General features: G+C 40.6%; 3 protein-coding genes across 9 annotated transcripts in view; 2 read left to right on the top strand and 1 right to left on the bottom strand.

Annotated features, from left to right (window-relative positions):
- Positions 1–13,709, top strand: part of shroom1 (shroom family member 1) — a 35,828-nt gene extending 22,119 nt beyond the window's left edge. For all 5 annotated transcript variants that reach the window (XM_042499067.2, XM_042499069.2, XM_042499066.2 and 2 more), the window contains 8 exons: positions 837–3,750; positions 3,843–4,029; positions 4,681–4,733; positions 5,148–5,759; positions 6,521–7,117; positions 7,718–7,823; positions 8,528–8,800; positions 11,023–13,709. In XM_042499067.2, coding sequence (XP_042355001.2) covers positions 1,055–3,750; positions 3,843–4,029; positions 4,681–4,733; positions 5,148–5,759; positions 6,521–7,117; positions 7,718–7,823; positions 8,528–8,800; positions 11,023–11,277 — 4,779 coding nt within the window. In that variant the 5' untranslated portion in view covers positions 837–1,054 and the 3' untranslated portion in view covers positions 11,278–13,709. The remainder of the gene's footprint in view (positions 1–836; positions 3,751–3,842; positions 4,030–4,680; positions 4,734–5,147; positions 5,760–6,520; positions 7,118–7,717; positions 7,824–8,527; positions 8,801–11,022) is intronic.
- Positions 13,710–18,215: 4,506 nt separating this feature from the next.
- sowahaa (sosondowah ankyrin repeat domain family member Aa) lies at positions 18,216–22,211 on the bottom strand. 2 transcript variants are annotated; one of them, XM_042499922.2, is made up of 2 exons: positions 21,717–22,211; positions 18,216–21,006 (listed from the first exon to the last, which is right to left on the bottom strand). In XM_042499922.2, the coding sequence occupies exons 1-2, from the start codon at positions 22,051–22,053 to the stop codon at positions 19,931–19,933; spliced, it is 1,413 nt and encodes a 470-aa protein (XP_042355856.2). In that variant the 5' UTR covers positions 22,054–22,211; the 3' UTR covers positions 18,216–19,930. The 2 variants fall into 2 exon arrangements, with proteins under 2 accessions (XP_042355856.2, XP_087944966.1); XM_088088840.1 differs by having other exon boundaries at positions 21,774–22,211.
- Positions 22,212–25,091: 2,880 nt separating this feature from the next.
- Positions 25,092–25,727, top strand: part of septin8a (septin 8a) — a 47,645-nt gene continuing 47,009 nt past the window's right edge. The window contains exon 1 of one of the 2 annotated variants that reach the window (XM_088088930.1): positions 25,092–25,250. In XM_088088930.1, coding sequence (XP_087945056.1) covers positions 25,221–25,250 — 30 coding nt within the window. In that variant the 5' untranslated portion in view covers positions 25,092–25,220. The remainder of the gene's footprint in view (positions 25,251–25,727) is intronic. The other variant, XM_042499914.2, reaches the window with a different exon arrangement.

Raw genomic sequence — 25,727 nt, 5'->3', positions numbered from 1 at the left:
AGCAGGACAAAAATGACTGTAAAATTTAAATGCTGTGAACAAATTGACGTCTGATAAAATCAGATTTTTCACTATTTTCTGACACTATTATAGACCAAAATATTAATTTATAATGAAAATAAGTTTCAGTTGCTCACTAATTTTGAAAATACCGTGTTGAAAAAAGTTGAAAGTTAAAGGATTTCCCCTCGCAGTGCTGCCAGGCACCAGCACCTCCACTCTGCTTGGTAGGCATAAACATTCTTTACTTGAAAAAAAATCAGTTTAGGGGTATATGATCTGTCTTTACAACTTATAACAGATGGAGCATAATTTCTCACTACAGGAATTTGACCTAGAAATGCCAGGCAAAGATTTTGTTCACTGGTGACTTACTGTTTTCTGGCATGTTTGAGCAGAAAGCACCCTGCAAAACATTGCTGTTTTTTGCAGGGTAGCTGGTTTCTTCCATGCACACAGCATAGACGAGGTATGACAATGTGTTTCTTTGATGTGGGGATGAAACTGTGTGTGTTATTAACCTAGTGGACATGCCAGGTTGACAGTCTGACACAAACATGCCTGTTTGTGTGAAACTGTCATGCCATTGCAAAGCAGCCAAAACAGCAATGCAGTGGGAAGTTTGTAGAGACTACACAAAGCCACATGATGTATTGAGTATCGGTCAGTTGCTTTTTTTTCTTCTTTACTTTATTGCTGTTTGAACACACATTAATTATGTCAAACTAGCTTACTTGAGCAGTTACTTGCCGTAGATGTAAGACTGGAGTGTGAGTACTGAGTCATGACTTAAGGCCTTTAACCGGTTTATGCTGTGTTTGTGTTTTCTCCCCCAGGAGCTACTGAGCAGATCCTTTCAAGAGGCTTTGAATAAACAAATTGTGGCTGGAAAATGACCTAATTAGCGACAAGCATAACGACAACCTGGTGCAAATGTGTTGGTGGTAATTTCCCCAGTTTCACCTGCAAGAAAGACACATGCATCAGCGCGCATACACGTACGGCACATTTACAAACCCTGCCCTTCCCTTCCTGCCATCAGCCCTGGTCCTCCATGGATTCCTACAGCTTCCACTTTGAGAGAATGAGCAACGTGGACCTGCATCCTCTGAGCCTGCCTGTCAGCCGGCTCTCCCCAGCCAAGTCCAACAGTAGCATCGCCGACCAGCTCGCACACCACCAACACGGCAAAGGAGACTCTGCCTACAGCTCCTTCTCTGGCGGGTCCACTGCCCCAGACTACCCATCACCCTTTCTCTCAGACGACCTACAGTCCAGCTCCTTCAGCCACTATGCTGATCTTAAGTACGTAAAGTCTATTTATCACCCGACCCAGGTTCTGCAGTCTGATTCAAAGACCATGGACCAGCTCTATCGCTCAGTGGAAGCTATCTCGCAGCAGTATCGCAACAATACCAACACCAATGGAAACCACAACCTCAATGGCCACAACAGTTTCCATAACAACAACAAAATACTCTCTAAACAAGAGGTGCCTTTGGGGGCTCCATCCCAAGGTGTCCGTCCTCCTCCAGTTCCAGCACGCCTGGATAGTTACATAGCCACTAAAAACTTGGAAAACAGCAGGGTGCACCATCAAGGTACTGAATGTAAATCCCAGCAGCCACAGTCTCAACTACAGCCAAGAACCAACAATCGACTCCATCCGCATCCCCAAAGTCCTGACACGACTAACCCTGCTACAGGCAACTCGAGTTTCAATTCTGACCCAGTGTACTCAGTTTGGAAGGGCTCTGAACAGGCACAGGCCCAGCAGCTGCCAGTCTACCGCCCCCACCTCCAGCCTCATGACCCGACCAGGGCGCCGGTGAACCCAGAGTACCTTTTCATCACGGATAACAAAGCTGCCTCTGAGCAGCAGAAGTCAACAAACATCCTAAGCCGATCACCTCCCAGAGGCACAAGCCAGCCTGAGCACCTGAAACCCAGACAGACCTCGAACAGCACTGGGTGTAATGGAGACCATCACGACAAGCACAGTGGTAGCAGTGGCCATTTTGAGAGTCAGCGCAAAAGGGCTCACTCGGCTCATGATTGGCTTGGTTCAGAGCCAGCCCGAGCTGCCAGCCCCTGGAATGCTGGTCAAAGTTTTATCAACAGCAGCATCCAGCATAAGGGTCAGTTCTACTTTGTCACGGGAGTGTGTAAGCCGTCTGACTCTGGTATGAGGACACACTCTGCATCTGTGTGTGGGTCTGAGGCTGGGAGTGAGAGCTCCACTGTGTTGGAGACACACCGACTAAGAGAAAAAGAAAGATGCCACAGCACAATGGATAATTTGTTCAGACCTTTCCAAGAGAGCTCTCGCTCTTCCAGCGGTGTGATTCCAGATGAGAGAGAGGCTTTCACTTCCCAGAGCAAGGACCTGTCCCCCAGGGTCCATGATCAGGAGAATCATAGACTATCCCTCATCTCGACACAGTCCTCTCGAAGCTTTGACGCTTTAGAAGAAATCGACATGACGCAGAGTCGAGATATTGGCCGCCACACTGCCAACAACCCTATATTCTACTGTGGACCTGACAAAAACTGCCCACCCCTTTCAACCAAACAAACAAAGGAGGTCACCTCTTTGATAAGCAATGATCAGCCCAGTCATCACAAGAGAGAAGAGCAGGCAAAGAGAGGAAAACGGCAGCCCTTGGGGGATGTAGCCAGCGAGAGAATAAATAAAGAAACAACCCCACTTTTGTACCACCTCACCGGTGCCAACAGGGCAGCGCTGCAGCCGAAAAAGGATGCTGATTTTAGTATAAAAGGCAAAGACACAATGCTAAATAAAGCAGGTCATGGAGACGTGGTTGTGAACGATAAAGAGAGACCACCAAAAAGTGACACGAGCAAGAACGATAGAGGGGAAGTAATGTCGGTTGCCTGTAACACCCTGGATGACTCATTTAAAAAGTACTACAAAGAGAGGCTAAAGGACGCCCAGTCGAAAGTCCTAAGGGAGACGTCATTTAAAAGGAGGGATCTGCAGCTGTCATGGCCGCACCGTATCAGGCAAAAACCCGAGCTGAGGCCTGCAGTGATTCACACTTTCTCCCCATCGCAGGACTCTGAGACCTCCATTGATACACTCACTCCGTCTGTGACCTCTGAGGAGACAGAGAGGGGGAGTATAAAGGAGGAAGTCAGAGAGAGTCAGGAGGAGATGGAGAAAGAGACTGAAAAGGAAAATGGGAGACCAGCGAATGTGGCGCAGCCCCAGGTAGCACGCATCGGAGGCAGGAAGCGATTGACTCCAGAGCAGAAGAAAATGTGCTACTCTGAACCAGAGAAACTCAACCAACTTGGAGGTGCTCCTCACCACTCTTCATGCCGCTCCTTTGGCAACGAGAGTGAAAGCATATTTGCACCTGAAGGCGAGGGAGAGGAACATGTGAAGCAAGGAGAGCCAGGACTAGTTGCATCACGGAGGAAGATGTTTGAGACAAGAGGCAGAGCCCACTCAGCCTCTAACGCCTCAAAGACAAACTTAAAACATATGCAACACAAGGCCCTGGTGGAGTACATGGAGCGTAAGACAGGCCAGAAAGTGGCTGAGCCTCAGCAGCCGGCGCCTCAGTTACCACCTCCGTCCAGACAGAGACATTCTCTGGGGGAGAAACCCTTTGACTGGGGTCCCAGGCCCCTTTCAGCAAATCATGAAGGCAAAAACAATAAGAAGAAACTTCACAGACCCCACTCTGCAGGCCGCATCCTTGATTCCCCTTCCAGCTCCATCAGGTACGAAAGGCAACCACAAAACTTGATTGATGCTTCCTTTATTGTATGGATCAAATCATTTTATCTTATTTTATTTTAATCCTACAAAACAGGTATGCCCAGTTCTTCTCAGCACAGTCTTGTTCAGGACAGTATGCTGGCCAGTCAAATCAACCCAGATGGAGGGAGAGTCATGGTCCATCTCAGGGGAAATCTGCCTCAGTGGAGAGTCTCTTGGACCAGCCCGAGCCACCTAATTTCTTCAGGAACAGATCCACATCTACACCACATGCATTTCAGGTAAGTCTGTTCAAAATGAGACTCGTGGAAATGTAACACATATTAAATTTAAGTAAAGAGAAAAGTAAAAAAAAAAATCACAAGTATAGGAAATTAATTTTCCAGTATAACAAGCCAATCAGAAATTATTCTTTCAGAGAAAATAAGATATTTGTTAACCTCTAACTTGCTTAAAAGATACAATATGCTACGGTACGCTATGATTCGATATGATACAATAAGTGTGATGAAATTTGATACGATGAGATGAGATACGATATGATGTGATAAGATACGATAAGATAATAGATAGCATTTATTGATGCACACACTGTGGATATTAACTTGTTACAGTGGCTCAGTGCAACATTAACCATAGAATACAAAATACTGAAAAAGGACAATATAACAATACACATCCTGAGGTAGATTAAAGTGGTGAGTGCACATGGTCAGTGGCAGCTGGTTGCAAATGGCCGACCAAAAACGAACAGTATTACATACCTGTGAATAATGACAAAGACAAATAACAGGCAGTGCAACATTAACAGTGCTACATTTTGATTAGAAATAGTGACAAATAACAAACAGAACTTTTACTGTAGTTATTCATACTGGTGTCATATACTTTCCTAATTCAGAATTCATCCCTGTGTTGACTTTTGTCTCCAGGCGCTAGACTGCGAGGAGGATCCCTTACCACTTCATACAATGGAAACCTGCAGGTATGTACCAGCACTGCAAACAAACTGGGACATTTTTTACTGGTTTTAGGTCAGGAGAGTATTAGGTCAGTGAGTGTGCACTATGGCACCGACTATAAATCTACTTGATTCATTGTGGCACTGGAAAGTCAACACCCACCTGTTCCAGCAAACCAGCATTCCTTTTCAAAGATTTATGCATGGGCTCTAAAAGAAGAAACATTGACTCCACTGTTTTCAAGGAGTTGGCCTATTTTTCCAAACTGTATTATGATTTGCCAATCTTTGAAATAAAAATTTCCAGATTTCCTGTATGATGCAATTGTATTTACCTTTATGGAAATTGCATATGAAAATATGATAGTTAAAAGTGTTGATTTAATAGATTTTGGTTTTCATTATGTTACACATTTAAACAATGATTGTCAATGTCAGTCCTCAGACGAATGCCACCGATGATTCCTTAATCAAGCCGGCTCCTGAGGGCCAGCAGCGTGTTCGTGTGGTTGCCCAGAGAGGCAAGTCCATGGAAGAGCTCGGGTCATCCAAACTAACAAGACCATCAGCAATGAGTAAAAGTTCTGAGCAGCTGGATCGACTGTGGAGGGATTCCACTGGACCTGGAGGACCGGACAGAGACAAGAGGAGTGTCTCATTCTTTGCAGAAGTCAGAGGGGCCCAGGGGCAGGACCGAGGGAGGAAGAAACAAAATGTCACTGAGAAAGCGGGGAAAGAACCCGAGATTGTTGGTCAAAACCAGAAAACATTGCTGAAGCAGAACTCAGAAGCAGGGGAGGAAGCCACGGTAGGAACAAGAAACTCCAGTAGATCCACTTCCCCAGCCTCCTGCTCCTCTTCCCGGGCCAGGGTTCACTCTGCATCTCAAGGCCCAGTCACCGATGAGTTCAGGTCCAGTAGACCGCCCAGTGAGACCTCATCTGAACCACCTTCTCCAAGATGTCTCGAGACCAGTGAGAGGGAGATCAAACCCACCTCGTCCACCCCCACCCAGACAAAGCTTCCTTGTGAAAACAGACCAAGCTCCAGGTAAGATTAGATTCTGTGTTCATGCAGAATTTGACCTACTGTGAAACTATTTGACTAATTGCACTTTTTTACACAACTTGAGCTGTCATGATTTGAATAAATCACTCTTCAGCCAACTGGAATAAAACAAACTGTAATGGGTTGGTTTTTGATTCTGCAAATATGATTTTGGCCAGGTGTGATTCTTATTTCAAGTATTTTTATTTAGCCAAAGATAAGGTTACATATCTCATATGATTATATCAATGATCATTTCAATTCACATAGAAGAATTTCAAATAATACATTTGCAAATGAAGGAAATAGTATTTAATTCAACATGAAACACATGTACAATAGACAGTCCCTTCTGTTCCCCTGTCCCCTACCCTTGTCTCACTCATTAAGTCATACTCAAAATAAGATAATGGAGAATGGAGAATAAGATACTGAAAATAAGTGGGTTGCAACTCAGGAATATTATTTCTGCAAGATGTGAAAGAGGTTACCATGTTGTAATGTATTGTGGGAGTCTACAATTTTAGACGTGTCTTATCCTTTCCAAATGTAATTTATTGGTTTGATCAAATAGCCACGTATTGTAAGTAGGAACAATTGTTCATTTTCATGACATAAGCAGAGGTTTCAATTTTTTGTTTTAATAATATGGTAGGAGAGGAATTTTTGTTGGGCACTGGTGATTTGTCTTAATGCTCCAGATATCCCCAGGATGATTAGTATACGTTCTGGTTCTAACTATTATTTGTCTAACTCTGCATTAGAATCAGGACTTCTCCATCTGTTATTGGATCAGAGAGAGAGCAATCAGTGGATGAACCAAGCTATGACTCCCCGCAGCCTGATACAAACCATGAAGTGTCTCTGAGCTGCGGCGTCACCACAGATCCATCGCTGTGGATTCTCCCTCCAGAGGAAGAGATCAAAGTGGATGTCCAGCCATCACCGCTGACAGACAGCGTTTTTGATGATGAGTCCACCAGCTCGGCCCCTCCAACTCAAACAAGTGAAGCCTCTGTGTCTCCGTGCACCTCCGTCTCTGACGCAGATATCATTCAGCAGGTGGAGGAGGAGGAAAATCCAGAAACAGAAAAGGAGAAGTCCGGAGAAAAGCAGGAGATGGAGGAGAGAGAGACACCAGAGGGAGAAACAGAGAGCCTGGAGAAGCCTGCTGAGAGACCTCAGTGGAAGGAGCTGGTAGAAGTGGTGGTCAAGGCTGATCAGTCACTGGCCAGAGTGTTCTACCCGCTGGCAAATCGTAAGACAGCGCTGATGCTGATGGAGCAGCTGCTGTCAGAGGACACGCTGCTGATGGAGGAACACTATAAGAAGAAACAGGAGCAGAAAGGAGCTGTGGAGAGGTAAACGTTAATGTCCTGGAACATAATACTTCAAGGTTAAACCAGTTATAGTAGCCATAAATTAACTCCCACCAGTTTACTCTATTAGTAGCATTTAATGCATGAGTTAGAGAAGACAACACACCCCTGAGACTTCTGAAATGATGAAAATGACAGAAAAAAACTGCATTTAGTGAAACCCTAGACTTCTCATCCTCTCAGGTGACTACATAATATTCTTTCTTGTGTATACACAGCTGTGTAGAGTGTAATAATAATCCATCACATATTAAAAGATAGTTTATAGTGCCAAGTTAATTAGGATTCCTGGTTTAATGTTTCTCTACGAAACTTGATACTGGTTTCTAATTGTGAAAGAACTGAGCTCCACCAGTGCTGTATTACCTTTTGTTGCATCACATGCACAGACACACCTGGCTATCTGCTTACTGCTGTACATGAACTCACATTTCTGCTTGTGTAAGCACACTTCAGATACAGAGAGAATGTGCAGTTACATTTCAGAGTTTTGTTGTATGCAAATGAGAGTACTCAATGTGTAGACACTATGTGGCACATAAACAGGGTGCAAGAAAGCTAAACATATGTTTGTATTTCTAGTGCTGAAACAGTTGAAAGGGCTGAGTCATCTCCTTGTCCTGCTCCTGACAGCCTTAAACCTCAGTGTACAGACCTGCAGAGCAAAGCTGACGTCACTGAGAAGAAGGTAATTATTTATTTATGCAAAATCGTTGAGGATTTTTGTCCAAAGTGCCATACAGCATAAGTAATGTGTATATGTGAGTCATTTATGACAATGAATTCTTTTAGTAATTCCTTATGGCAGAGAGGTGGAAGTAATTTTTCACATTCAAAACGAGAATTATTAAAACATTATGAAAATGTCTCCACATAACAAAATGAGACCTGATTGCAGCCAAAAATTAATAACTTTACTTATAAGACAATATGTCATCATAGCTTTGTTGCGTCTACATTAAAATTTATAAGAAACCAGACGGAACATGAACTTCACACTTTGAGCTATGGTCTCCTTCTGTTTTTCTTTCTAAAAATGATTTCATACGGATACCATCTGGTTGCCATTTGGCCTTAAGTGGACTCATTTCAGACTAAGATAGTTGTGCATCTCTTATCACATGATGCACTGTCTGCCTCTTATCAGTGTCTCCCACTTACTTCATGTTTGGCTTAGCAAATACCCCCCTCCCACCTCCTGACTTCCTCCCACATTCATTCTTGATACAATATGGCTTGATCCATGATTCTATGACAGTAGATATGAAATATTAAAGTACATTAAAGTATTTTTTCTCCACACATTTTGGTCTTGTTTTTTCGCGTGTATCTGCTCTGTAGTATCATTGCCTGAAATCTCTTACATACCACCTCCTCTGCTTGAATTAACAGCGCCTGTTAGTGTCCTATATTGAGGAGCGTCTGCATTCGTTGGAAGAGACTCGTGATGCCCTCCAAACAGAGATTCAGGAGAACGTGGCCCACGGAGAGGCCCTGGAGGTGCTGGTCCGTGAACGCTGTCTGCCCGTGGAGCTGGAGAGGTACAACCTGTTCATAGGAGACCTGGAGAGAGTGGTCAACCTGCTGCTGTGCCTCTCTGCTCGGCTGGCCAGGGTGCAGAACGCGCTGAGCACCGTGGACCAACACACAGATGCTGAGGAGAAGGTGAAGAACCAAAACCTTTGTTGTTGTTTTTTAGCACCTTTCTTTTTAGATACCCTAATTTATTTTGGGTTCATAAATTAGGGTTTTGAGGTTCTGCTGAAAGAACATTTTCTTCTCAGTTTCTCAGTCTCCTCTTACCCTAATTTATGTCTTTATTTCTTAAAGTTGCACAATTGTCTGATAGTAATGCTGTTTTGAAAACTCTCCTACTTGGTGGGTTCAATAACCCTCCAAAGTCCAAGATTTCTGCAGCTAAATGGAACCAATTTCACATAAACCTTTTCACAACATTCATTTTTGCAAATCTTCAATTAACCCTTTAAAACCTGAGCAAATTGGCTTGATTTCTTTCAAAAACATGGAGAGAAGGCAACAAGCAGCTTAACACTAAATTGCAAAAGCATCTATTTATCTATCTAAATGTGTGTATAACATAATTTTAAATGTATTCCCCTATTTAAAAAATATTATTATTATTGCAATTATTTTATATCTAATAATCCCCCCAGTTAATTGTCAGGTCTTTTCCCTGTCACCTTTTTCTTTTCTTTCTTTCTTTTTTTGTTGCAATTTATGGGACATATCATGTCATGTTACTAATTAAACTGCTAGTTATGTTTTCAAAAGAAATCTTCTTCTCAAGTTTTAGAGGTTTAAATGCTTATAAAAGGCATCTGAACAGAGCACAGGGAAACTGATTTTGAGCCAGGTCTCAAAGGGTTAAATTGTGATTATTATCTCACATCACACAACTAATTAATAGCAGGGAGCTTAAGCACCAAAATATTAATTGATTCCAAAATAAATTAGAAACCTAATCTAAATCTATCCATGCTGCTTTTTTCTGTGTCTCCCTCACAGTAGAGAGCACTGATATAATGAATCAATCTGAGGCTGGTTTCTAGGGGTTAAAGGTCAACTGAATCATCAAAATAAGATGTGCCAAAAATCTACTGATATGCTGTGATGCACCGTCCTGTGCTCAGTGGACCAGCAGTCCTGTAACCACTGCTCTCTCTCCCCCTGAAGTTGTTTATGCATTCACATTAATACACAAGAGTAAAAGCATACTGTCCACGAGTGCTCCTGGGGGAATGTTATGCTAATGTGGCCTTACGGATGTCATGATTCACTGCAGCTCACGTCGAGCTGCTGGCAAAGAGGATGACCACGTGTGTTAGGAGTGTGTGGCTGCTCCCATGCCCTCAGCTATACTCTCGTTGTGTTGACTTTAGAACAGCAAACATACCACTTGGGAGAATTTTAAGGGCGAGTTTAATGGAGTCAAGGTTTCTCACTGCGTGGAATTTAGAAAATGTCGCTATCTGTGTTTAATTGCCCTATTTTTTAGCTTATCTGTGTCAAGCCACAGATAAGCTAAAAGACGTTTGAAGATTATTTTTGATATACTGCAGTTTGATAGGACTGTGCTTTTTTTAAAGTTTCATTTAATGAGAAAAAAATACTTGATTTTCATCATGCTGCATCTGATGAAGCTATCATTCATTAAAATATGCCTACTCTGACATTTAGGTTTTTCAAATATCATGAGCTGTGTCACAGGATCTGAATTGAGCTGTGTGCCTTTATTTGTTTCCGTCCTGCATATCCTGTTATTCTGCTTCACAGTATTTACAGCATCAATTTGTGCTTGCATGGATGCATTATATTTCTAGATTTATTTCTGAAAGGGCTCAGTTTGTGCATCTGTCAAAGCCAGGCTGAGCGTGCAGCATACTGAGGGCTTGTTACAGGCTCATTTGTTTTCTTGCTGTTATCAGCAACACTGGTATTTACACTGACTCACCGAAACTCCTGCCTGGTTTCGATGACATTTGTATCTACCCTGCCCTCTGTTGACATCAGGAAACACTGCACCTCCTGCCCTGCAGCTGTTTGAAACATAAGCATACAACTTTCGCAGCTCTCACTTACATCAAACAACATATTAGCTATCAATTAAATCAAGAAATATATCTTAAAACATGCTTTTGGACATGATTAATTTCATGTTTTCTCTTAGCAGTCCTCTCAGATTCTGTATTTTTCTGAGTTTGTCACAGCTGGTTATTTGCTTATGTATTTGATATTATGAGCTTGCTCTGCAAGACATGAATTCAACAACAGAATGGTTAAAATTTTAAATAACACACCATACAGATCTCTTTTTCCAAACAATATCATGTAAGATATAATTTAAGCTCTTTATTCTCTGCACTTAGCAATCTCTGGACAGTCGCCACCGTCTGCTGTGCAAACAGAGGGAAGACGCCAAAGATCTGAAGGATAACTTGGACCGGAGAGAGAACCTAGTCTCCACCTTCCTGTCTCGTCAGCTGTCCGCTGAGCAGCTGCAGGACTACCGGCGCTTCGTCCAGACCAAGGCCTCGCTGCTGATCCGACAGAAGGACCTGGAGGAGAAGCAGAGGCTGGGAGAGGAGCAACTGGAGGTTCTTTCCAACAGCTTGAATCTGTGAAGGGAGGAGCAACAAAAGCACAGATTCTTCTTTTCTTTCTTCACTTGCATAGAAGGAGGATGGCTTCTTTCATAAAAAAAAAAAAAAAACATTTTGTCTGTAGTGTGGGCACAGATATCTCCAACATTTTGCACCCTGTTCTGACTTTCTTTTGTCCTTCAAAGAGTTCGACGGGGCTCTTCTCACATGAGATGAGCAACAAAGATTGCTAAGACTGAAGCTCCTTGCCTTTCTGTCATCCAACCAAGGGTGCCCAGAACGCTCGCCTCCAATCTCCGCCCATTGTCAATCTGCACAGTGTGCACCTGAAGACTTTCCCCCAAAGTGTCGCACATGTTTCAGTTGACTTTGAACAGAGGACTGAGCGGTTTGTCCGTGTGCCTTGATGTCTTGATGGTGTTGCTTTGGAACGTTAACCGTTAGCGCTGCTGCATGGAAACTTTGCGTCCTCTATTAGCAACTGAGCAACTGTCTTTCACTTTTTCAAGACGACGGTAGTGCTACAGCCCTGTATCTGCACCTGTGGAAACCTATTATAAGCTTTAAGATTGTATTTTGACCTGTGAGAGCGCTTCGGAGAAAGAGTAGCTGTACTGTATCTTGTCAGTAAAATATACAGTAGATTACACAGATTAAATCTTTTTTTTGTGTAAATATTCTTATTTTTAAACATGTTTCAAATTAAGGCACTAAAAACCAAAAAGGGTGAATGAAAAAAAGCACTTTGTAATGATACATGAATGCACATTTCTTCAAATCAGATTCAAGTAATTTCAAGTGAAAGCCTTACTCCATCCATTCAAATTATATTTCTGTTCTTTGTTTCTTTTTAATTATGAATAGGAATGTTGAAATAATCTTTTCAAAAGGTACATGAGCACACCCAGCAACATTAAGGATTGTGTACAAATACTTTTTCAGCTAATTTCATGCTTAATGTCATTAAGTCTCGATGATTTCATGCTGGAACGGTTCCTCATAAGGAGGTGCTAAACCTTAAAGCAGATTATAAGTAACCAACAATTATATCACTGAGTATTTTCTCCCATTGTCCCTTTGTTGCAGAAGTGACAAGTGATACTTGAAATATTTTTTTAAAGAGCAAAGTCCACAATCTTCACTTCAGGTGTCTTAAACTAATTTTCTATTCTCTACCTCCACAGCGTAGCCCCTTTTAGACATATGTAACCTTTAAGTTTATTTAAATGTACACAGTAGTCTTAAGTTAAAATGCTGTTCTTGTTTTGCCCTGAATGAAAATACACCTTTGAATCAAATGTCCTGCTAATTTTAAACTGCAGCTGTGTTTCTACATTAATGTGTGTCCTTAGTTTTTATAGTTATATTAATTTCTTTTTACTGAATTTTCAACCAGACATGTCGGAGAGTTTAAGAGTGGCGTTGCTTTACGTCAGAATATGTGTGTGTGTGCTTGAAATCATGAATTTCTTGATTTCATGTGTGTAGAGTTTAGTTGCTGAACAGAGAGACAGAACTCCTCTCAGTGTTTGCCGTTTTCAACAGAACTCATATAAAGTCATAAAGTGATGAAATGTTGTCGTCCCTCAGGAAATTATACCCGTTGGCTGTACTGAAAAAAAAAATTGATCCAGTTTTTTGGGTTAACTGTTGTGTGTATAATATTTGACTAATAATGACCACAAAGGGGATCATTATCAGCCTCTACTCATTAAATTGTTAGCTCAAAATGTTAAAAAAAACAAATCAACTGGAAACTCTTTTACGTTAAAAGATATTTTCTTTCTTTTCTTTTTTTTTTTGCTAAATAGTTTTTCCACCCCTTCCACTACCCCTAAAACATTTCTCTGGAGATTTACAACCCCGTCCGTTTCAGTTTGCCAAACAAACGTGTGTTTGTTTTGGCCTTTGTGCTGACGCAGGGCTGAAGGGTTAGAAAGACTCTCATGTTGTTCCCCACAGCCTGCTGGAATTCCTGAAGTATGCAACATTTTGGAGAAAGAAAAGACTGTGGGGGAGAAAGTGAGGAAAAACGCTCCCACAGAGGAGGAACAGCAGCACATGGATAAATACTCATTTTTAGTTCTTGCTACGTGTGCGTACTAACAAACATTTGACAACTTCCTGAGTCATTTCTTGTTTCTGTCAAAGCAGTGTTTTGTTGGGGTCGCAGGAAAACAGGCCTGTTTTTGAAGTAGATTTATATTTGTTTAGTTTGTTTCAAATCTGTGTGACATTGATATGAACAGAATCTGTTTTTAACACCAAGAAGGAAAGACACATTTCAGTAAGTCCCAGCTGGTGGGATGACAGCAGAGACATTTCTGAATACACATTTTCTGCTCTTTTTCACACCTGTTTTCTGTCGAGTTTGAGGTTTTTTTTGTGCCTGTTTGGAGTTGTAAATTCCACTGTGTTCGTAATATTGTGAATAAATTAAGCTCTCCCTCTCCTCCCAGTGTGCCACATTTCTCCTTTTTTTTATCAAATCTTAAGCAGTTTTGCTAAAAATGAGAGATTGCACACACATATATTCAACCTGAAGGGAAAAAAAGTGGTACAGGAGGATCGCATCATGTGTAAGACAGCTGACCATACGTACAAATATAGACTACATTAAATATTTACGCAAAGATTGGTGCTTGTTTTGCAAAATTCAAGCTATGAGAAGTATCATTTTGCCACATTATTTCTCATAAGCATGTTGAATACTATTATTTACTCTGATATTGTGTCTCTCCTACACTTAAAGGCTGAAGTTAGCTCATTAGTTGGAGCTTTCCTGGATCGGTGTTTCCTCTCAGAGCTCGTCTCTGCCCTCTGCAGCCGCATCAACACACTGCTGCTGAGAGTTCAATAATTTACTCTCACTGAACTGGGAGCAGGAGCACTGGTGCAAATCAGCTTCCTCATTCTATGTTTTGATTTACATTGTCTGTTTAAACACTATGTGCAAGCTTTATCCTCTGTAGAAGGAAAAAAAGTGGCAAATTTTGCCATATAATTAAATCCAGTCTCATATCTATGATTTGAACAATGTATTCATATATAGCACGTAAATAAGTGAGCTGTAGAGGTGCTGGTGGGCAGACTGAAGCAGGGTAGCTATTTCCCCCTTCTTCCAGTCTTTTTACATAGCTAACAGACTGCTGTCTGTAGCTTTGTATTAACCACAGACTTCAGATATGAGAATGGTATCTATCTTCTGGTGTGGGAAAGCAAATAAGTGTACTTCCAAAAATGTCTAACTGTTCATATAAGAAAAACATCACATTTAAAGGACTAAACAAAGTGTTGAGGGGGATATAGTATAGTAGTATCCTAAGCAGCGTCTGTCTTCCTTCTCTCTTGTCTCTTTCACTCCTCTCTGCCCTCATTTGTTCACAGTGGAATGCCGTCCAGTTTGTTTGTCAGCGATAACAAATGCTTATTAAAAGAGTGAACTGAGAAAAACGGATTTCAAGTTGGCAAGTGGCCGATGAAACCCCAGGAGGACAGTGAGAGACACCAGACAGCACTTAGTGTACTTTGCGAAGTGAAAAACACTTTTAATCACATTCCCACTGAAGGCATCAGGGACATGAAACACAACTCAGGAAATCTTCAACAAGTAAGATCTTTGTCTGACACTAATTGCATGGTAATTAGGTTCAGTGTCATTACAAATGCAGTGCAAGTGATGGAGCGTTTGGTGGTGTATGCTGCCGACAAGCAGGAGGGAACAGGGTGGTGTGAGCGCTGCAGCAGTAGTTTTGTCACACTGCAGCTGGGTAATGAGGAGCTCTGCTGCTGATAATCACTGACTGTGTCTCTCTCAACAGTGACTCAGGGAAACACACAACCGTATATGGAACCGTCTAAATGATAAGAAAACAGGTTGACAAGAAAGATTATTATATGGGACAAACAAATGACTGGGCCTTGGTCGAGACGTGTATACTCATTGTTTAGAAAGTTTGATGAGGGATTTATTAATAATGGAAAATAAAAACAATTCTATGTTCAGAAATTCTGTGCTTACTCAGTATAAAGAGCATTGGGGTGGTGATATATGGACTAAACCAAAACTGAACAACAACAAATATGGTACTGAGAATATAATAATTATAGTACAATTTAACTAAAAAGCAAAGATCCCTATGTGCTCAGCTAAGATCTGTTTTAGAGTTTAGAAGAAGAAAATGCAGATTTGTCATATGTGTTGTTTGACTGATAGAGAAAACAAGTTTTCATTTTGTTTTCTGCTGCCCTTTTTATGTGAAACTGTACAGTTTTGTTTAGTTAAAAACAAATATTGATTTAGTTATATGAATGATGCTCAAAGAATAAGGCGGTTGTTTACAAATGAAACATTTCATGAGGAGATGAGAAAACAAGCTCTTTATCAAGATAAACTGTACATTTGTAAAATTTGTAAAAATTTATTTTTCAGTGCACAATTCATTTTTTGCAAGAATATTGGTCATATATTATATTGTAAATTAATTTATGTTGTGTACCCTCTTTAACTTTTTGCTGCTATCTGTAAAACCAGAAGATGCTTTGTATTGGTGTCTTGTAATCTCATGTGGGATGGACCAGAAATTGCGTGACACAGAAAAAACCCTAAAAACAAACTAACTGTATGAAACATAAAGCTCCAATCGGCAACATCTTCACCATGGAGGGGCAAAAAGTTTTTTTTTGCCTCATGCTGCCAAATAACAATAAAATTGACCATGACTTCCAAGAAGGTTTGTAGATCATGTCGATGACTCAGTGATTACTCTGCCACATGCTCAGATAAGTGGCTGCAACGCTCACTATCCAACCTGAACTCTGAACCCCTCGCCCCGCAGGAATGTCAGCACACCTTCCTCCTCTCACCTCTGGCAGTCATTACACAACTCAGTTATGAAGACTGACAGAGCCAAAACACTGTGCACTACGATTTATTGCATCTTTATGACAGTCAATGTTTCTGTTGGAGCACTGCTCTAATTATACAAGGCCTGTTCATATCCACCTAACACACACACATAATAGTTTACATTGAAAATGTATTCCAGACACTCCTCATTATATTTCTCTACAACCTCAAATGTCATGACAAGTAGTAATTAAAACACAAATTTGTGCGGGGTCATGTGGAGCTTTCTTACCAAGAATATGGCTGGCAGGCCTAATTTATGTTGTGTCGTTAATTTTACTTCACAAATACTGAGATGACTTTCTGGATTTTCTCTAATACTTGAGTAAAAGGACAAGACCGTTGTGGTTTTAGGTTTTTTGTTAAAGTGTGGACTTTGTTTTGAGGGTTTTTCTGGTTGTGTTTTCCTTGTTTCTCGTATCTCTTGTTCCGTTTCCTGTTTTATTTTCTTTTTTTCACCCTCTTGCATCATGTCTGGTTTTAGCTCCTGTCTTTAGCTCACTATTGTAGTGTAAGCAAACAAGATTTTGGACACTATGCTGGAATTTTCTTCCTCTAAAAATACACAAACGCATTGCATTGTGGTATACAGAAGTAAAATGTAGGGTACATTGTACATACGCTCAAATTTGCTGTGCATTATGGGTATTTATAGTGCACTATATAGTAGATAAAATTAAGTGCTGAGAATTCGAACACTACTACAAAATGGCAAACACACTATATAGTGCACTATTTCTGTGACAGGGAATTGTTTCGAACGCAGCTTTTGTGTGTTTCCCTGATTAATTTCACCTGTCCTGCATCAGTCTTGCCTGTCCTCTCGTTAGTTTTCCCTGCACATTTGTTCTGTTCTAGTCTTGTTTGCTCCACCCTGCTTTTCTCTCCCTCACCTGCATTTACAGGCCAATCCCTGTTTCCCTCCTGTTTCTGTGTCCACCTTTCCCAGCTGTGTGGTTGTCTTTATTAGTGCCCTCTGTGTACGTACACCTGTGTGTTCCTCTTTCTTGTTTGTCAGTTTGTCTGTTACCCTCGCTGAGCTCCTTCCCTTTTTCCCTGCTGTGATCCTCTGTCGTTGCTCCTGTCTTCACCCGAGTTCTTCGGTGTTTAAAGAGAATGTTTGATTTTTTGCAAAATACACTTATTTGCTGTCTTGCTGAGAGTTCGATAAGATTAATACCATTCTCATGTCAGAGGGTGGTATCAGTGGTGTCATCTAACTCTTGGCAAGAAAGTGAATTTCCAAAAATGTCAAAACTTTCCCATCCCTTTAAACCCCCTTTTACCTGATACGACACAATGTGGTCCTGAAAAATGTTACACACAATAACAAACAAACCAATCAAGTAAAAGGTAAAGAAAAATGTTTCATTTCTCCTTAGGAATCCTTTCCATAATGTTTTCAGACACTTATCACAACAATCGGAGCCTGTCAGCGGCAAAAAAAAGTACTTTTAGTGAATGTAAATGAAGAAGACGATGTGCAAATGCCCCGTGTGGTTGCACGTGATTGCGGCTGCAGCTCTCTTTTTCAATGCTAGACCAATTTCTTTTTAAAAATGTATCCCCATCATTCACATAGACACAAAAACATGGGTAAATAGGGTCTCAGTTGAAAACTATGTGGGTTTACCTTTAGGTTTAGCATTTACACTTTCATATTCTCATTTTTCCACTTTTTGCTGCAGTTAACTTTAATGTCATTTAACATTATATCATTTCTACTTCCTCCATCTAAAGGATTTGACTTTCTCCACCACTCCAGGTCTTGTTCTGACCCTCCGATGGCCTTTTTCCTCCCAGCAGCAGCAGCAGCAGAAAAGAACATTTGCTTAAGAAAACCCAGAGGCTCGGAGATGAAACATCGTCTTGACGTGAAGACAATGTAAGCTTCTGGGAAAGTGACATCATGAGACGTGAAAAAAAAAAACAGAGGGAGACGACTCGAGGCAGGGACAAGACGGACAGTCTGAGAGTGAGGCTGACCACAGGACGCGTACCATTTCGTCACACTGTTTCCCCCATGATTCAAACAAGTTGCAACTACATGTCATTTTGACACATTCAAAACATTTCTTTTATTCTTCTCCAGTCAACCAGGAACCATGATAGACAGGAAACGTGGCAGCATGAACACACATGTTCAGCCACACACACACACACACACACACACACATTCCCAGTCAGCTGCTCATGAGGCTGATTCACAGCTGTCTCAGCAAGTCAAGAGATGGCTCCAAGCCACATTTCAGAAACATTTTGGCACATGCATAGACTGTAATGATTTATGGAACACCTGTATGCCTTTTATCAATGACACACCCCTCGTCTAATCTAATGAAATATAATCCGGTCAAATCCAGTGTTTGTTTTCTTCCAGGGATTTTGCAGTAGGATATTTGCTCCTAAATCCACAGTGTTTAATAATTAATTTGTGATAAAGTGAAGCGATGAAGAAGCAAGTCCCCTAAATCCTCCTCAGAGGCAAAAACATTTCTCAGATTTTTATTTATTAATTTATTGTGTTGCTTCTAGAGGCTTGATTCACCCATAAATCAGCACATCCTCACTTTTTAGTCTGGGCACGTTTGCCTGTGGAAATCAGGAGTATGACCATTTCATTACTCAAGTTCATCTCCGTTACTCAGCACACAAGTCCAGTCTTGATTTCCCCCGGTTCTTCACAAGCAGAATTTCATCGTCATTGGTTGAGTTCATGTTAGTTGATTCATTCTTCACAAAAGTAGATAAAGAAAGACATTTTTGAAGAGAAGAGACAATGAAAATAGTTGTGATTGTATGCTTCTGTATTAAGGGAAACAGATACTCGTTCTTAAACATAAAATAAATATTATTACTGTTAAGCTCAGTTTTCAGTTTTGAGTGTGAGCGTGCCCTGAAGGTGAAGATGATCCTTCAAGAAACAGCATAACATGTTATATGCACACCTGTAAACTCTACCTTCACACACAACTCATACAAGTATCACCTCAAACCAAAACTCTGTCGCTAACCAGAGATGAGCAGGCTGACATCAGTTTTCCTGTGCTGTATTCAAATGTCTTACAAAAGCATTAAAACCGTTGAAACCTGAGAAAATGTGTTTGGTTTCTTTTAAAACTTGGGGGAGAAGGCAATGAGCAAGAGATGCCTCACAAGAAAGTAAGGTTTGTTTCTTAATTATGCAAGAAAATAGAAAACAGTGACAAGAAAATTGCCTGAAAACTAGGAGAGACATAAAATTATTAGATTTTTTAAAGAGGAGAAAGTCCCAAAATGTTACATAAATAATGTATATGTGTGAGTATATTAAGACTTTTTCAGTTGTTTTTTTTTTTTTTTAACCTTTTTTGGCTAATTTTCAGGTCATTTTCTTGTAACTTTTGTTTTTTTTTAATTTCTTGCAAGTTTTGAGTTGTTTTGTGTTAAGCTGGAAGAAATCAAGCCAATTTGCTCAGGTTTCAAAGGTTAAACTGTAGGACAAAAGTACAATAATTAGCCTGAGCAAGTATTTGTAATTTATAACAAGATGCTTTTTAACGTACTTGTGCCCATCTGTCCCTATCAACCAACAGTGTTGATAAAATATCCTTTTTTAATATCATCTGATCAATGCCAAAATATATATATATAAATAAAACAAAACATGACAGGCTTGTTTTAGTCATTATTGAAGAGGGCCTGGAATCAGAGGTATGTCAGTCACAATCCTGGATGGTTTTCCTCATTAAAATAAGACGAAAAGGCTGGAGAGGAGTTCTGAGTTCACATAAAAACATCTGACACAACTCCGTGTCTGAAGCTGCTGTCCTCTCGTTCTTCGCTGGGCTCATCGCTCAGAGAGAAAAACGTCGGCCTCTTCTGCTTCTTCTTGTGGCTCATCACGTGAGGCTGGAAGAGACGGCTAAAAGAAGACAGGCCCCTGGAGAGATCTGGGAGCAGGTCCGACTCTTCTTTCTCGTGCACGGCCCTGTCCGGAGCCTCCCGGGCTTTGGGTTCCCCCAGCATCTCTCTCACCGTCATTGAAATGCCTTTGTGCAGATAGTGGTAGGCCCTCTTCCCGCAGTTGTCTCTGATGCTCGGATCGGCCCCGTGCTCCCCCACCAGCATGGCCATGATGTACTCCTGGTCATGCAGGGCGGCGATGTGCAAAGGAGTGTATCCGCCGTGTGTTTTTGCATTAATGTCAATGTCCACCCCTCCCTGCCTGGACAGGTCGATGATCTTCACAAGCATGTCACTGTTCCCACATTTGGCTGCCCAGTGCAGAGCGGTGAACCCTGACATGAAGTCCCGCTTCTCGGCCAGCTGGTTGTCTCTTAGCAGCAGACCGTAAACTTGGCTCCAGTGACCCGCCGCACACTTCACCAGCCACTCATGCTCCGACTGCTCCAGGGGAACCAAGGACGGGACCCTTGTCTCTTTGGGCTCCTCTGACGCCTTGGTGCTCTTCACTGACCTTCTCAGCTGAGGTGAGCTGACGCTGCCGCTCGTCTCCACTGATGGAGGCCTTCTCTTGTTCCTGAACGGGCTTTCAGGAGGGTCATCTGGGTCCATCTTCAGTTTGTGGATCTCCACCTTGGTGGCGCTGGGCGGCATCCTCAGAGGTAAGGCGTAGGGTTTGTTTTTCACGCTGTCGGGCTCATCTACTGCTGCCGTTCTTGAGCAAGTACCTCTATTTGTGTCCTGACTTTGGATCCCAAAAGTCAGCGTTCTTTTCACTCTAACATCTGTCAATTTGCTCCTTTGCAATGCCAGCTGTATGGGAGAAAGTATTTCTGTGGGGTTTTCACCACTTTTGCTTTCCTGTTCCTGATCAGGTTCAGCTGATCTCTCCCCACCTGCAGTGGTAGAAGAAATACTCAGACACTTCACTGAAGTAAAAGTACTACTACTAAACCTAACACCCAAAAAATCTTAAAGATATAAAGTAAAAGAGAAATGACCTAAAATGAAGGGAAAAGAACATAAAAACCCCTCAAATTTATATTTAAAAAAGGAAAAACGCCCCAAACTTCAAAATTATAAGAAAGAAAAAAAATCAAAATTATTTAGAAAAAAAAATAGAAAAGACACCCAAAAAAAACACAAAAAAAGAAAGAAATTTAAAAAAAAAAAAAAACAAAAAAAACCCTAACTAACACCTCCCAAAACTCAAACCTACTTAAAAAACCCCACAAAATATGGGAAAAGACGATTTATCAGAATAGTTAGCCCATAATTTTTTGTGAATTAATTCATTGAATAATAAATAAATTAATGCAACTGTACATGCATAACTACTTAACTGTTTGGTAATTAAGTTTATAACAAACACCACATTTTAAAAACACTTCTTATGTTTTTATGCAAAAAAAAAAATCTTAATCTGTAAAGTTACAAAAGCTCTCGTATTAATGTAATAAAGTAAAAAGTGCAATATTTCCCTCTGAAATATTGTGACGTTAAAGAATAAAGTAGCATGAAAATAAAATACTCAAGTAAAGTACTTTGAATTCATACTTAAGTGCAGTATTTGAGTAAATGTACTTAGTTACATTCCCCCACTGACCTCGTGCATCACCAGAGCTCCCAGTCTCCTGTCTTGCAGGTGGGCGCTGCAGCTCACCTGTCGGCTCTTCAGTCTTTCCCTCTGGGCTCTGCGCTGCCTGCGCACCGTCCAGCAAATGCTGATACACTTTCCTGACGACAACATACCGGACACCGTCGATTTCTTTAACGACGGCGACATTGTTGACAAAAGTCTTGAAAAGCTCCCTGTTCCGCTCCTTCTGTGCGGGATCCTCGCAGTCTAGAAAAGCTTTAAACTTACACACCAAGTCGGGTTTCTTCACTTTGCCCCCCTCCGATATCAGCAGAAACAGGACGGATTCTTGCGTCAGAGACATGTTTTCTTTTATAAAACTGCACTTTTATCAGATTAAAGTTATAACTTCTAACTCACAGTTCAGCGCTGTAGGTTTTATCTGCTCCACCTTTGTTCTGCTGACAGTAAACCCTCACCTGGCCGCTCTCTCCACCTGGAGGAGTCTTTTTCCGGTGAAAGGCGCAGACGTGGACTCAATTTGAATAATGTATGCATCCCTCCAGGCTAAGTAAAGTGGCTGTCACTGCCAGTATGAAAAACACTTTTTAACTGAAGACTAATATTGCATCAAGTTTATTTTGTCTGTCACTATAAAAGCAAAGAACTTGGTATCTTGTATACGCCTGTTTTTTTTTCTGTCTCTCTTTAGCATAAATAAATAAATAAATAAATAAATAAAAATACAGTTCTAACATCCTCAGTATTCAAAAAGACCACCAAAAATCTTATTCTCATTCCCATTTAGAGATTACTAACAAGCATATGTGAATGAGCCAATATTTAAAATCATCCTAAATAGAAAATGTATAGTCCTACATTTCATTTACATGTAGGATATTCATATTTTTCAGGTTATTTTGGCTCACATACAGAGTTGTGACCATATCCTCTGACTGAATATAGCCTAATCAATTTTGTTTATCATTTTTCAATTGATTTTTTTAATGTGTTTATTTGATTTTTTCATTTACACTCAATCATAATTATAATTACAATATCATTAAACTGATATTTTGTAGGTCTATGCGTTCACATTTTTTTTGACCATATAGATATAACTTGTTGGCCTATTAAGATGTGTGTAAGTCCTATTATATAATGGTCGCAATCTATATAGTCTAAGCAGGACATAAAAAAATAAAAATAGGCTAACCAAATTCAAGTAATATCAAAAACATTTGTCAAAGGTCCATTATGTTGGATTTCGTGGTGAGTTTGCAGAACTGAAACTTTCCCCCTGTGCTAAATCTAAGAGGTTACAATGATATTATCATTGTAAATACTTGGGACAGATGTGTAGGACAACTATGGTGGCCAACGTGAAAATGAGAAAACATGCATGGCCCCATCGAGAGCCAGTGTTTGATTTGTCTCTTCTGGGTTGCTGTAGAAACAACATGGCAGACTTTGTGGAAAAAGGACCCGCTCTGTATTTAGATATAGTAAATGGCTCATTCTCAAGTAACAAAAACACAACAATTCATAACTGGACCATTAAACCAATCAGTACCACATTTTCTAAATTCTAAAAATGAACATAACCCCCAAACCCCAGAACTGGTCGGACCTTAAAAGCAACCATACACAACAGCCTGTGTTGTTTAATGTAAACTGGATGCCAACATTAAGTTCCCAGGGCACCTAAGCTACATGCACAGTAGCCTACAATACACACAACTTAGAAACACTGGTTTTAGTTTTTGAGTTAATTAGACTCAATACTGGAACAATATCAGATGACATGCTCTGATTGGCTGCACCCCCCAAAATCAATCTGTGACCTCATTAATTCATTTAAATATTAATGTCCCATCTTGCAACACACACACATAGCTGGCTACACTGAAGTGATGATTGTATGTTTTTTATTATCTCCTCCGCTGGCACACATATTTGTGCTCCCCCTCTGTCGCTGAGTGCTGCTGCTCGCGCTTGTCCTGGCTTGCAGTGCGTGCAGCATGACATTCCTGGACTGATGGGAGTTCCCGAGAAGTGGCCATATTGGAACATATCTGTCCCACCCAAAGATGAAACATATGGATCAAGATAGTTCACTTCCCACTTCAACGTACTATTAAACGTTGACTGTTACACGGAGATGGAGGAAGTACTCAGATACTTTACTTGAGTAAAGGTACCAATGCCACGCTGTAGAAATCCTCAATTATTCGTTAAAGTCCTGCATTCAAAACCTGATTTAAGTAAAGAATTTAAGTATAATCAGTAAAATGTACTTAGAGTATGAAAAGTAAAAGTACTACACAAAATGGGTATTTTTAACAAGAAGTTGGGGCACTAATAAGATGTTTTCCGGAGATAAAAGCAGGTATTTTTGATGAGACATCAGGACATTGTTATTCTGTCTACAAAACCAGGTATTTTTAATGATTTGTCAGGACATTTGGCAGATGTTTTTCTGGAGACAAAATAAACAAGAAGTTAGGATTTCTAACAGCTGTGTTTCTTGTAAACAAACTGGGTGTTTGAACCCAAAACAAACAAACAAAAATCTCAATCTGAAAAGTAACGAGTAACCAAAGCTGTCAAATTAATGTAGCTGACTAAAAAGCAGCTTACAATATTTGTCTCGAAGATGTGGTGGAGTAGAAAGTGGAATAAAATGAAAATAATAATAATAATAATAATAATAATAATAATAATAATAATAATAATAATTTTTTTTTTCTAAAATATGTTCTTTTAAAATACTAAATACAAATCTCCTGTGTGTTCTGGCTGTATTTAAAAAAAGAGACTACTGAGAAATAAGCTTAAGGTGACCTAAAAGCAGATGCCAAATTAAAATAAAACAAAGAAACAAATAAATAAATATACTCAAGGTAGCCTTACAAGGAGTTAAATAACAACAACAACAGTGTAACAACAGATCAGTTAAAAAAAAATCAATTCGATTCAATTAAAAAGAGAATTTAACAGTGTATAAAGTCATTATGTAAAAAAGTTTAGTGTGAATTGGGGACAAACTGAATATGCAAGTTTAAAAAGATGTGTTTAAGATGAGATCTGAAAACAGAAAGAAGGTTAATATTGTAGATAGTAAACATTTTAGGCATACATATCCGCTTTACTGCGCATGCGTAAAACGGAAGCATCTAAATAACGGCTGATAGCTCCATTTACCGACTTTTTTCCCCCCTACCATCCCGTGCTTAACAGTCAATACGTCTCAGAAAGCTCCTTTGGACTCCCGCTGACTTATAGAAAAATTCGTAAAAAAAAAAAAAAGGGAAAAGAAGCAATTTAACCCGACTGAGCGAAACAGAAGTGAACAGCAGGGAGTCATCTTGTCGCCTGGCTGTTAGCCTCCCTGTTCAGTTAGCAGCTCCTCTCCGTCTCCTCCTCTCTGTCAGCTCCGCTCACTAGTTTAGCAGCAGGCTAACACGGAGAGACGAGGGCTGCTCCCTTTCGCCTCTGCTCAGTCTGCCCTAACACCATACATTCCGCACCATGGCTGCCACGGACGTAGACGTATTTTCGGTGAGTAAAACACCACGGGGTTTCTTGTTTTTTTTCCACAACGGAAAAAAACACAATGCAAGTGTAGCCACTTGGTTGTGATTAGTAAAAGTGTGTTAGCCGCTGGGAAGCTAAGCCTCCCCCGCGTTTGAAGCCTGTGATGTGGGCTCAGCCGAGGCGGTGGAAGTGATTTCAGTGACGGTGACTGGTGGTTTCTTTAATCGGTGAAGAGAAATTATGAAGACGCTGCTATTGTTGACTATTGTATTGTCTCAACGTAACGTTTATTTCCCGAGTTGCGTCTCTGCACATGTATGCTTTGCTGTTGTGCACAAATGGGTGCAGCAGCAGCAGTGAACTGTTTACTGTGGACGTTATTGGAAGTGGCTGCAAACACAAAACATTTAGAAAAATATTATGATATCATATCACTGTTTTTGGATACAACTATTGCTAGCACGTAAAGCACGGTGCTAAAGTCTTAGGCCACCTTAAACG

This window comes from Plectropomus leopardus, chromosome 15 (assembly GCF_026936395.1).
Source record: "Plectropomus leopardus strain MGB_pleo_1.0 chromosome 15, ASM2693639v1, whole genome shotgun sequence".
NCBI lineage: Eukaryota > Metazoa > Chordata > Actinopteri > Perciformes > Serranidae > Plectropomus > Plectropomus leopardus.
The sequence above is the reverse complement of the archived record's forward strand: the minus strand, read 5'-3'. Positions and strand labels throughout refer to the sequence as shown.